This window comes from Lemur catta, chromosome 2 (assembly GCF_020740605.2).
Source record: "Lemur catta isolate mLemCat1 chromosome 2, mLemCat1.pri, whole genome shotgun sequence".
NCBI classification, from domain to species: domain Eukaryota; kingdom Metazoa; phylum Chordata; class Mammalia; order Primates; family Lemuridae; genus Lemur; species Lemur catta.
This window is the reverse complement of record NC_059129.1, coordinates 114,239,424-114,251,589: the sequence shown is the minus strand read 5'-3', so window position 1 is coordinate 114,251,589 and position 12,166 is coordinate 114,239,424. Positions and strand designations below refer to the sequence as shown.

At 34.1% G+C, this 12,166-nt stretch overlaps 1 protein-coding gene across 1 annotated transcript in view; it reads right to left on the bottom strand.

Moving 5' to 3' along the window:
* RNF217 (ring finger protein 217) overlaps positions 1-12,166 on the bottom strand; it is a 100,804-nt gene that overhangs the window by 11,015 nt on the left and 77,623 nt on the right. Inside the window, exon 3 of the mRNA XM_045544290.1 lies at positions 8,625-8,789. Within this exon, the coding sequence (XP_045400246.1) occupies positions 8,625-8,789 (165 nt within the window). The remainder of the gene's footprint in view (positions 1-8,624; positions 8,790-12,166) is intronic.

The window sequence follows — 12,166 nt, the reverse complement described above, 5'->3', positions numbered from 1 at the left end:
GTAGCAGTTCACCAGTTAAGGGGACTTAAAGGTGGAGCATTCCAAGCACAGCATATGCATGGCCTTGAGGAGCACCCTGTACTAGCCCTTTTGCAGCATTTCTCACTCCACATTTTAAAACTCTTTAATTATCTGCATCCCTCTGCTCAAACCCTCTACTGTCTCAGTCTGCAAAAGCCACAGGGGCCCAGATCATTTACATCTTTTTCATTATCTCATTAAAGGGCCTTGCACAGGTACTGACGCAAAGCATGTTCTCAATAAATACATATAAAAAAACAAATGAGTATTATCCATGGTCCCCTAATTGCCAAAGCCAATGAATATGCTTTAGTTTTTATCTTATTGTACCTCTGTGTCATTTAATCAGCTCATCACACTACATCCTTCCTGACCTTTGATATATTCTTACTTCTATGACACCTTTTTTCCAGATTCTTCTTTTATCTCTCTTAGGTTTCTATTCCTTCACCTATTCCTTCATCCCATCCATAATTTACCACTTTGCACAGGCTCTTTGGGTGACCGTCTCCACATTCAAATGGTTTCAGCTTTCCTCCACTGGATCTCATTTCGTTATCTCCACTGTGGACCTGGCTCCTGAGCTTCAGACTCACATGGCAACTGTTTGCTGGTCACACCCAGCTATATGTCTTATGGCCATCTCAAGGTCAAATAAACAAAACCAAACTCACCGTCATGCCATGGCCCTCTATTGCAACAATAACGAAATAAAAGTAGGTCTGTTTCCATTATTTTATCTCAGTTTATGGTATCGCCATCCATCTAGACCCTGAAGCTACATACCTGGTAGTTATCCTCTTATTTCTCACATTCAATTAACCATGGAGGTCAGACAGCTTTAGCCCCACAATATTTATCTAATCCTTCTCTTCCCCAGCCCTTGATAACTAGCCTGGCTTATATTGTCATTCTTTCCTTCTGGATGTCTGTAACTACCTCCATAAAATTGACAATGACCAATCTAAAATATAAATCTGATACCATCATGCTCCTGCTTACAAGTTTTCGATGGCCTCCACCATCTGGAGGATGAAACCCAAGTTTCTGAATGTTGCACGCTAAGTCTGGGCTCTTGTTTGCTTCTCCATCCCCCCCTTTCACCACTTCCTTCTGTGAACCTTACACTAAGGGAACCACAAAGTGCTTGTGGCTTCTATAGAACCACACACTTCCCGACTCTGTGCCTTTGCACTTTCTGGCAACCATATGACTGTCACACTTCGGACATGCCTCCATTCCATGAATCCTCTCGCCTCATCTTCTGCTTCCTCCACTCTGCTGCAGCCACATTCCCCTCCTGCTGTGCTTCACAAAGATCGGGCAAGCTCCCTTCTCAGGGTCTCCTGGACACCTTTCGTCATGTCATAATCCACCAACAATCTTCAACAATCTAGCTCTCCTGGATGCCCCAACATGAATGAGATGTCCTTTTACCAAGAGCCCTCTTACAATATTCTCTGCAAAGCCCTGCTGAAGTGCAGTAGTTTTCTTCTTGTCAGTCTAATGACTATGTCTCCCCTTCTGTAAGTTTCATGAGAAAAAGGACCATGTTTCATAAAGCATATAATGGATTCTCATTAAATGGAAGAATGAAAGATGACATTCATCTATTCAACCATCTATTTAGTGCTACAAAATGCCTGGCAACAGCTCTAAATACTAGATAGAGCTACCTCAGAGGACAAAGTAGAAAATCACTGCCTCATGGCTGTAAAATATGTCCATTATATCCATTATTTTAAGTAAAGATAAGTAATATGATACTATGGAGAAAAAGATAAAAGCATAGTAGGGGAGATTGTACCTATTGAGGCAGGGAAGGGTAATCTGAAATAACAGATAAGGTGGCCAAAGACAGCCTTACCGAGAAGCTGAATTTTACTCAAAGACATATACAAAGTGAGGAGAGCTGGCCATGCAGATACCTGTAAAAAGAACATTCCAGACAGAAAGAAGAGCAAGTGTGGAGACCCTAAGAAGGGAGCATGCCCAGTGATTTTGAAGCACAGCAGGAGTGGAATGTGGCTGTAGCAGGTGAAGAACCAGAAGAGGCAAGAGGCTTCATGGAACGGAGGCATGTCCAAAGTGCGATGGTCATTTGGTCACCATAAAGACTAGCTTTTGCTCTGTGTAAGATGGGAACCACAGAGTTTTGAGCACAGGAGTGATGTAATCTGTCTTATGTTTAACAGCCTCTTTCTGGCTGCTGGGTTAAGAACATTGTGAAGAGTGAGAAACCAGTCAGGAGGCTATTGCAAAGATCCTGGAGAGAGAAAGATGATGATGTCTCGCCCCAGATTAGTGAAAGTGGGGGTGCTGAGAAATGGTCAGATGCAAATATTTTGATGGCACAATCTACAAAACTTAATGATTGACTAGATGTGGGGTAAGAAACAGAGTTTGGAATGACCCAAAGTTCTTGGCCCAAGCATCTGGAAGATTGGAGTTGCCGTTATTGAGATGGATGATCTATGAGAAAAACCATTTTGGGAAGAAGAGAATACACTGCATTGGAGAAGCCTATTAGAGCCAAGCAAAGACATATCAGAATTCAGCAATGCCTATTCACATTTTGGTATTTCTTTTAAAAACAGAAAAATAATTGTCCTGTCACCTAGAAATAAGGAATTTGTTGACCCTGGAATAAAATAAATGATGTAATTACCCTTTAATTCATAAATCACATTACTTATATATTAGCCTAAGAAAAATGTATAATTTCCTAATTAATTATCTCTCTTCAGTGTCTGTAAAAAATGTCCTAAAAAAGAAATGGGAGACAATTTATGTAAGAAGAAAAGCAAAGTAGTTAGCTATAGATAATCTAGTTGGCTAATAATGACTATATTTCTATCATATTACATAATGTTTACATGAATATTTCTTTTATCTGACATTAAGGAAGAAGGTAATTTGGGGGGAAGGATGTCTAAGGAATTCCCCTTTAACTTCCCAAATTAAAAAAAGCTAACCATTTTGAGAAATATTAAGCCTCAATTTTGCTTTAGTAAACCCAGTATTCTGAGCAACATTTAACCTTTGGAAAAAGAAAAGTTAACAGCCAAATCTCTAAAAGTTCTATGTCTAGGCAAATAGAGCTGTTTTTCCGTAAGCCCCACAGCTGCAGAAAGGTGAGATGTTATAGTTCTTTTGTTCTCTTGTTTGATTTTATTTTTAATCATGAAATGTTTCAAGCATACAAAAAATTATCGACAATAATATTACAGCCATGCATCAACTTATCATCTACATTGAATAATGTTAACATATTGGAATATTTGCTTCAGAAATATTTTTGAAGCAATAACACGTCCTTTACATAGTGCCTTCTATATATAACTAATGTTTCTTAACTTTAACTTCCCACTTGCATTACACTTGCTTGCCTCAAATTGTCAGGTAAGAAGGCTGAAAGGTGTGTCCATCTGTCTTTTAAGTGTACGTATGTTAAAAATATATACTGAGCAGTTAGAAATTTGGTCTTTGGAAAAATGAAGTTTTAACAAGTCATAACTTCACAAAGGCAAAATATAAAACGGCAAAAAGACAAAATTTGGTTAACTGAAAGATGAGTAATACTAATTGGCTAATATTGAACTTTTTGAGGAAGAAACAGAAGACTGACTCATTAACTGTCCTCACAAAGTTCTCATTCACATTTTTCAAGGCTTCATTCTACCTTTAGTGATGCTTATTATAATATTAAACAGTAATACATGAGTTAGTAAAATAAAATAATATTTATTTAAAATTTTTCTTTACAAAGTATGTGTTGAACAATAAAACCGTATGTGGTAGCCACTTTCTGAAAAAAAGGAATTGATGAAATATTAATATGTTTATTGCCTTCAATTTAGTTAGTGGGGTATTACTCTACCATTTAAAGAACTATAATGAGTGTGTAGTTTAGAATAGCTTATGAGTGTTTTAAGCTTTTAAATGGAGGCACAAATTTTAAAAAGGACCATTTGCACTTAAAAATGGTAAGGCTGGTAAATTTTATGTTTTTTACCATGATAAAGTAAAAGTGCTATTTGATTCTGAACATTGTTTTTGAAAAATAAACATAGCTTCACCAATGATTTAGCATATGTACATGTGAAACTGGTTACAACTGTGTTTATTTATTTGTTTTATACTGTATAAGTCTGTCTTTGTTACTTTTAGGTGTGCATCTCACTTTTCATTTTCTTTGACTTACTAATTCTCTTTCTTAACTCAGATTTCGTATCTAATCTATGCTACAAAACATTGTCTCAAAATGAATTTTTACATGAAATTAAGCAAATATTCTAATATCTCTAACAAAATTTAAATTACTTACTTGATTTAAATTTACTTCAATCTTAAGATTATCACAAACTAGATTTAGTTTTGTGGTAACTAAGTTCAAGAAAGACATTTCAAAATTTGCACATATTTTCTGCAGGTTAAGAGTTTATATAAAGTAGAAAACTTGTTGTCAAGAAAAAAAAGATGTTTCATAAGTGTCCGAAGAATAATACTCTGCATTAAGTAAAATGGCCAATAAAGTTGTCTTAATATGGTGCTATTAAATTCTCATAAAAATGTTCTATAAATAACTTCCAGAAATGTTTATATATTTTTAGTATTAAAAAAAATCACACTTATGAACAAGTATCTTTATCATAAATAAGAAAAGAACTTTTAATACTCATCCTTGTTATCTGTCAAAATTCAATTGTAAATAATTTTGATTTCTAAGCACAAATCAAACCTCTTCATAATGCTATAACACATATTAAATTGGCCTTTCCATTTGAGAAAAAGTTAAAAATTTATTAAGGGGAGAAGTGACATTTATAGGTAAATGAGAGAAAAATTTGTATTATTTGGAATACTAATTAAAATGAATGAACAGATCATCAAACCTTGCTTAGATGGGCAAATTTTACAAAGGCATAGTCATTTAAAATTTACCAGCATAAGTATAGAATTTTCTTAAAAAATTAGCAGCAAGATTAGAGAGCTCAGAAAAGAGACTATTATATATTATAATTTAGCATGTTTAAAAGAAATTACCACTCAACTGGTAAGGAGAGAATTATTTAAGAAATAGAATTTGGTTAGTTGGTTTTAATTTGGAAAAAAATTAGTTTAGGTACCAATGCATAATAAACATCAAAATAAATTATGGATAGGTTAGAGTTAAAATATTTGGAAATCAAGTAATTAAAAGAAGGAAAGAAAATAGGCATTTTTATCAAATTTCTGGATTACAAATAACTTTTTATGCCTAGAAGCAAAATATTTATAAAAATCTATAAAAGATATGTAAGTATATAAAAATACAAGAATGGGCTTGACGTGTGTGGGTGTATGTGTGTGTTCATGTCTGTTCAAAAAGGAAGAGAATGATATATTTGGTCAAACAAAAATAAAATTTTTAAAAAAATATATGCAAATGAATTAAATAAAAAAAATTTATCATGCAGATAAAAAGAAAGAAATAGAAAATAGAGAAAATATGTGGAGAAAAAAATGCCAAAGAGGAGTTAATGTTTTCAAATAAAGAACTCATATAATTTGATAATAAAAATATGTCCCAACCTGATCCACACAAATGAGCAAAGGATATGAACAGATAATTATAAACTCAAAAATACATGACTTTATATTCCTTTTATAAGCAAATAAGGAAATGTAAAATATAAGAACAAAATTTTTTAAAGAAATGCTCATACTGAAACAGGTTCTCAAATTTTTCTGGTGGATTATAAATTGTTTCAATCCTTTTAGACAGGAAATTAGTAATATGTGCCAAAAAATACTGATATCCTTTAACCCATTGATTCTGCCTTTAATAATATATGCTTTCAAAGGTTCAAAATCTGGAAAAAAGATACCATCAAAATGAATATAGTCAGTACATTATTTATAATACATAGCTATTTTTAGAAATATCCCAGACTCAAACCAAGTAAGCTTTGGTATCCAATAGCAGAAGGATATTTAAGCAAATATTATACAGTTAATAAAAGAAATGTTTTAGCAACATGAGAAATGTTTGTGATATTAAGTGAAAAAATGAATGACATTAAATTATTTGCATACTACAACTAAAACTTTTTAAAGTCATTTAAATAGAGGAAGGATCAAGGAGACACATTAATATGTTAATAGTGAGTGCACTGGAGCAGCAGAATTCTGGGTGATTATTTTCCTTCTCTTTCCCAAATTTCTATCTCGTGTTATATTACCTTTATAAACAAAATGAGCATTTAAAAATCAAAATAATTATTAAAATTATGAATTAATTTAAAACATATAACATACCTATAGCAGCATACAAAAATATAAATATACTTTGGCAACAAAATTTTAAACACTTTTGATTCTTATGATTGAAAGCATTTATATGAAAATATATAATTGTTTTGTTCACCTGGAGGTATTATGTGTAAAAATTTTCTTTTTCAAAAACTCCTACCATCTTCCTTTTTTATACTTATAAATTTTAAAGGATGTACTTATGAAAAGAAAGCCTTGGAGTATAAAACAAATACTAATTCATTAAGTAATATCTCCTCCTACGTTTCTGTTATAATAGAAATGTTTCATGAAGGAAAATATAATTTTAAGGTCCAACAACAAAAAAATCACAATTAAGGAAATGCAAAGCTTTAAAGTCATGCTTAAAAAAAAAAGAAAAAGAAAATGAAACCATTTTAATTTTAGGGACCTCAATCCCACCAGAAAGTAGGTTCCCTGCTACAACATAATCATGTAAAAAGAGCCCTGATTCCAGGTCTCTTTTCCAAAGTTTCAGCTATTTAAAAGGTAATTCCTTTTAAAGCCCTGACCTTTTGGCTATTACTTCAAAGGGGAACCAGCATGTATGCTTTCTCGTAACTGTTTATCTATATTTGTTAAAACTGTGGGCAGCTGTTAGTGCATTCAGTAAATTCCTTATGGTTGGCTGCCTTTTCTTCCTATATGTGAGTCCATTTAATGTTAGATTAAGGAAGTACAGTAATAAATGTATGTTTTTATGTATTACATCAGTTCATTCAGAATTTCCCCAATGTATAATGCTGCAAGGTTGTTCATTCAGAGTACAGTCTTAGGACCAGGCTAACTGGTAATTGTTTTTACAGCTTTCCAAAGAGATATAAAGTGTACTTATGAACAAAGTGTTAAGTAGAATGATTTAACAGCTCCCCTAAGTTCCTACTGGCCTTTATTTGGTTTGAAACTGAGTATTAGCTTTGAATAAACTGAAAAAGCAAGAGAGGGGGAAAGGCTTAATTTTCTAATTGTTCTTCAATGTGATGAAAAATGAAACTGTCATAAGCAATCCATGCAGTGATCTGAAATAGCTCTAAAATAAAACAGGGTAACTGTAGATGAATATGCCTTCTGCAGGGAAAACAAAGAAAGCTTTAGCCCAAACATCTTTAGACATCACATTTAAGAGAGCCAGGTCACCTAAACTATTTCAAAAATTTCCTCCAGTTGCTAAGAATGCAATCTGTTATTTCACACAATACTTTATCCTTACTATATGTATAAACTGGTATGTGAATTTGGTATAGTGAATCTGTACATTATTATTATGCTCATTAATAGGCTTCGGAATATACTTTTAGCATATTTGGATTTACTACTTCAAATTGGATTCACAATTATTCAATTTTTAAAATTTTCTGACAATTCAAATTTCATTTATCTGGTGCTAAGCCTCCAGGAAGGAAGTGCAGAATTGTTTTTAAAAGAAAATTAGGCCTAATTAAGACATGATTTCTAAAAGCAAATTTGGGAAAAGGTGAAAACCACCTATGGTAGAGCATACATGTAATAAACACACACATATAATTTTCTAAAGCAAGCTTTACAAAAAACTTCAGACTTTAATAGATCCCTATCTTGTAAACATCAAATCCAAAGCATTCTGGCTGGATTTACTGGCTGATCTCTCTATGGGAAACTCTTTCCTGGCTGTTTGCATGGCTAACTTTCCACATTCGGGTCTCAGCTCAAATGCCTGCTAAGTCTTGATTACTTGCATGATTTTCAAGGGAAAGATGAAAAATGGGACTCATAAAATCCCTAAGCCCTGATTTGAGCTATTAGCTTCTACTTCACCGGATTTACAAAAAGGAAAATGATCAGTTTAATTTAATGTAATCGTAGAGTGATAAGAAAAAGATAAGCAAAAGTGAAAGATTTCAAGGATTCAGAGCCCACATAATAAAAAGTGGTTGAAGTACATGTGGCAAGTTAGAAATAATATTTTCATATAATTTTCATACTGGCTTTTCCCTATACATACATCTTCAGTTTTAAGTGGAAAATAAGGATTTCAATGTTTAAAATCAATATTCATGTATGGCCTCCTTAAATTTTGAAATGAAATACAAATATAATAAATATACAAATATAATATACACTGTTTATATATAAAAATTTCAGTTTATTTATGTAATATAATTACTCTTCTAAAATGAAACACCAAATACTCTTTTTCTCCATACCTCATTAAGATAGTTGTAAACATAATTCACTTCAATACTGTAAATATTGTTCAATTACATCCAGATGTACATGTTTTTTGCCTTTCCTCCTAAAGTTTATCTCACCTTGCACTTTGGACACTTCTGGGCATTCCTCTGCCCATGCTCAATTTCGCTGGCCCAGTGACGCAACAATTTGTCTCCTTTTTTGTATTCCTTGCAGTTAACACCTTCATGCCAAGGAGAGTGGCACTTAAAACACCAGACGAATTGGCAAGTGGGGCACTGGATCTGTGTAAGGAAAAATAACATTGAGTACTAGGGGATACACTGAAAATATTTAAAAGAATAAGAATGGTGATGCTTGAGGGAATTAGCTAAAAGGTTATAATTTAAAGTACTTCCCCCCTATAAGACCAAAACTACAATAAGATATGAATATTCCATTATTAAAGGAGGCAAGAATTGCTTTGGCAAGGATGATTTGGCTGTTTGTAGACTATACTGGAATTAAACACTTGGGACATTCTGGAAATCAGTCAGCTTTAAGAAAATCTCCCAGATTGAAGCACAGAGTAAAACCTGAAGGCTCATGATGTCCCAAATCTATTCATACTCAGGCTGCTCTTTAACTCACCTTTCCCTTGAACCAATTTCCCAGTCATTTCCATTGTCTTTTTACCAATGACTTGCTTCACCTCATAAAACCAAAGCCCCACAGATGCTTCATAAAATGAAAAACAGTAGCAAACAACTGCTAGACCAGTACTTGCTATGAAGCACCATTTAAAATAACGGATACCCCTGGATTGTCACCAATGTAAGGGAGGTTAATTATGAAAATGATGCAAAGAATCTTATTATTGGAAACATATCAATATGATGGTCCTGTGGCCCGTACCCAAAAAACCATCAGAAAGAGGCTTTCATATTTTCACTACATGGAAGTATATATGACAGCATGTGTGTATGTTCAATGAATTATGTCTTCCATTTGACATAGAAGATACTTGATCTGACATCCTTTATTTTGAATGAGTGGAATATCCCATTCTCACTATTACTAGTCCTAACACTCTAAAAACATATGAGTATAACCTGACTTGCCTAGCCCCATGTGATTAAAATGAATTAATAATATGCTTCATGATGAACGATATTTGTAACTAACTATTCTCTTTGTTCCTGCACATTATGTCACTGCAGCGCAAGTGAACTTACTGACTACATTTTAAGGATTAGTTAGAATTTCTTTTGGTAAACTGTATATAGTATCACCACTTAATCTTTTGGAGAACCACTTTTTTGACATCAAAGAACCACTTTTTTGACCACTGTTTTTCTATTATGTAGACTGAGTGGCAATTACAATCACAGTTCTCCCATTAATAATTTAAAGCACTGCAGTTTCTCTTATGTCAAGAATAGATAATGTTCTTTCTATGCAAATATGAAGTAATAAAAGTACTTTTGTTTTTAATTTTATATAAAATAGAATTTTGTCATAAGATTTAAAAAATCTCCACATTTATTTATTTATTGAAATTCTGTTAAGTGGTAATGCATGTACTGAATGCATTACCTGCATTGTTTATTTTTATCCTCAAAATAATGCCGCAAAGTAGGTATGAACATTATGAGTTTACAGATGAGGAAACTAATACTCAGAGAGATTAAATAACTTGCCCAAGGTAACATGGAAAGTGTGCACAGGAAGGAATATAAACATAAAAGTTTTCTGGCTCCAAGGCCAGCATGCTTTTCACCATGCCAAAACACTTCTTTATACTAAACAGCATCCCTTCTTTGACAACTGACAACTTAAAATGTGGTAGTCAAAGATGGTCATGTATCAGAATTCTACATGATTGCCAACATAAGGTGAACTTTGAAAATTCTTTTCAAGATTTTACTCATAAAAATTGAAAAACTGGTTTAAATTTTTAAAAAAAGGATGTTACTATTCAGTCATTTAAAATAATTCCTTTTGCCTTTTTGATCATTAATATTAAAATAAGTTATGTTTTAAAGTAAGAAGAATGAGATGAAGTAGTGAGATTCAAGTAGTAAAACATTACAAAATGTTTATTCCCCTATGTCATTGAACAATGAAGAATAGATGTAAATATCACATGGGGCCTTCCTTTTGAATATAATGAATGAAATGAGGAAGAAGTCTGAATGAAAGACATTGCATTTCCTCATTCATCTGCCATTATGTCAGAATGGTCTGCATACTTAATTCAGCTATGTTCTATTAGACATTATTCATAATTCTAACTCTGGACTCTAGCACTGTTAAATAAATTTTTAAAAAGATCTCTTTGGTTTTCAATCAGACTTAGATTATATGTATGAAAAGAATAGAAGAATGAATGTAAAGGTGCTTTGAAACTGGGATTCACTCTATGAATATCAGACATTTAAAAGTTCAAGGAGCTTTGTGACTAAGAGCTGAACTATCCCATCTATGGAGCTCTAATGAAGACAATTAGAAATATGTGATTCTCTTAAGGTACCGGAATGATAAGGAATATGACACTTGGTGTCTAAACCAGGGACTCTGGCTCCTAATAAACAACCAAGTTCTACTGCAGATCCTATATCCACACCAGCAACACAGACTTAGTGTGACCGGAGTTATGCAGCAAGCCCTGAAGTGAATACGAATAAGTTAAATTCATATACAATTGCTTATCTCTCACTGGAAACATCAAAATAATTTTTTTTTGCTTTGGATTAAAGTAATAGACTAATAGTCAACCCAAAACTTTGCTATTAAGAGACTACATTTGAATTGTCTCAATACTGATATTTTGGTTTAAAGATGCCTTTTTCATTCTAACCTTAACCATATTCAAAATTGGCCTTATATAAACACATATGGACATGGCCACTTCATCTTCCTTCACTCCGTTAGCCAGAATTATTCCTCCACATGAAGTGCTATCTGACAACCACAGGCCTACCACGTGGAGTGCCTGCCTTCTGAGTAATTACATTCACGCAGAAGTCACCGTGCTCCCTATCTTTGCTACTCAACGTGTGGTCTGAGGACCAGCAACAACAGCAGCATGAATCCCCTGACCTGCTGAATCAAGAGTGTGCATTTTCACAAGGTCCCCCAGATGATCCAAATGCACACTGAAGTTCGAGAAGCGCTGCTCTCGACCGTGTGACCCCAGCTTCCTGGCCACGATTTACTGGACCAGTCTCTAAGCTGAAAACATGTATTTGCTGGTTGGCACAGTTGGCAAGCTGCCTAAGAGGTGGCTGGCATGAGCTTTGTGCAGCAGGGGTGCTCAGTGCTGAATGATTAACCAAGATAGATTTTCTCTCCTGAGGAGAGAAAGGGGAAAACACATACACATACACCCAGGGGGGCAAAGACAGAGAGAGCTGAGTGACCATAGTGCAGATCAGTGGAGAAGGGGCAGACATTGACTTCCGGCAAGATGACAGAGGGGCTCTCATGCTACCAGGGCTAGTGTCCGATTCTCCGTGATGCCTGCCTGGTGGCTGCTGAGACTGTTTTCCTGCCTTTGCTACTCCCTGTGGAGCCTTACAGTGAACCTCACCAGTTGAGGCAGCCTGAGAAAGAGCACACCTCTGCTTCTGGTAATTGGATCAAGTTCAATGAACTCAATCTGTCTACTGAAATCCCATCC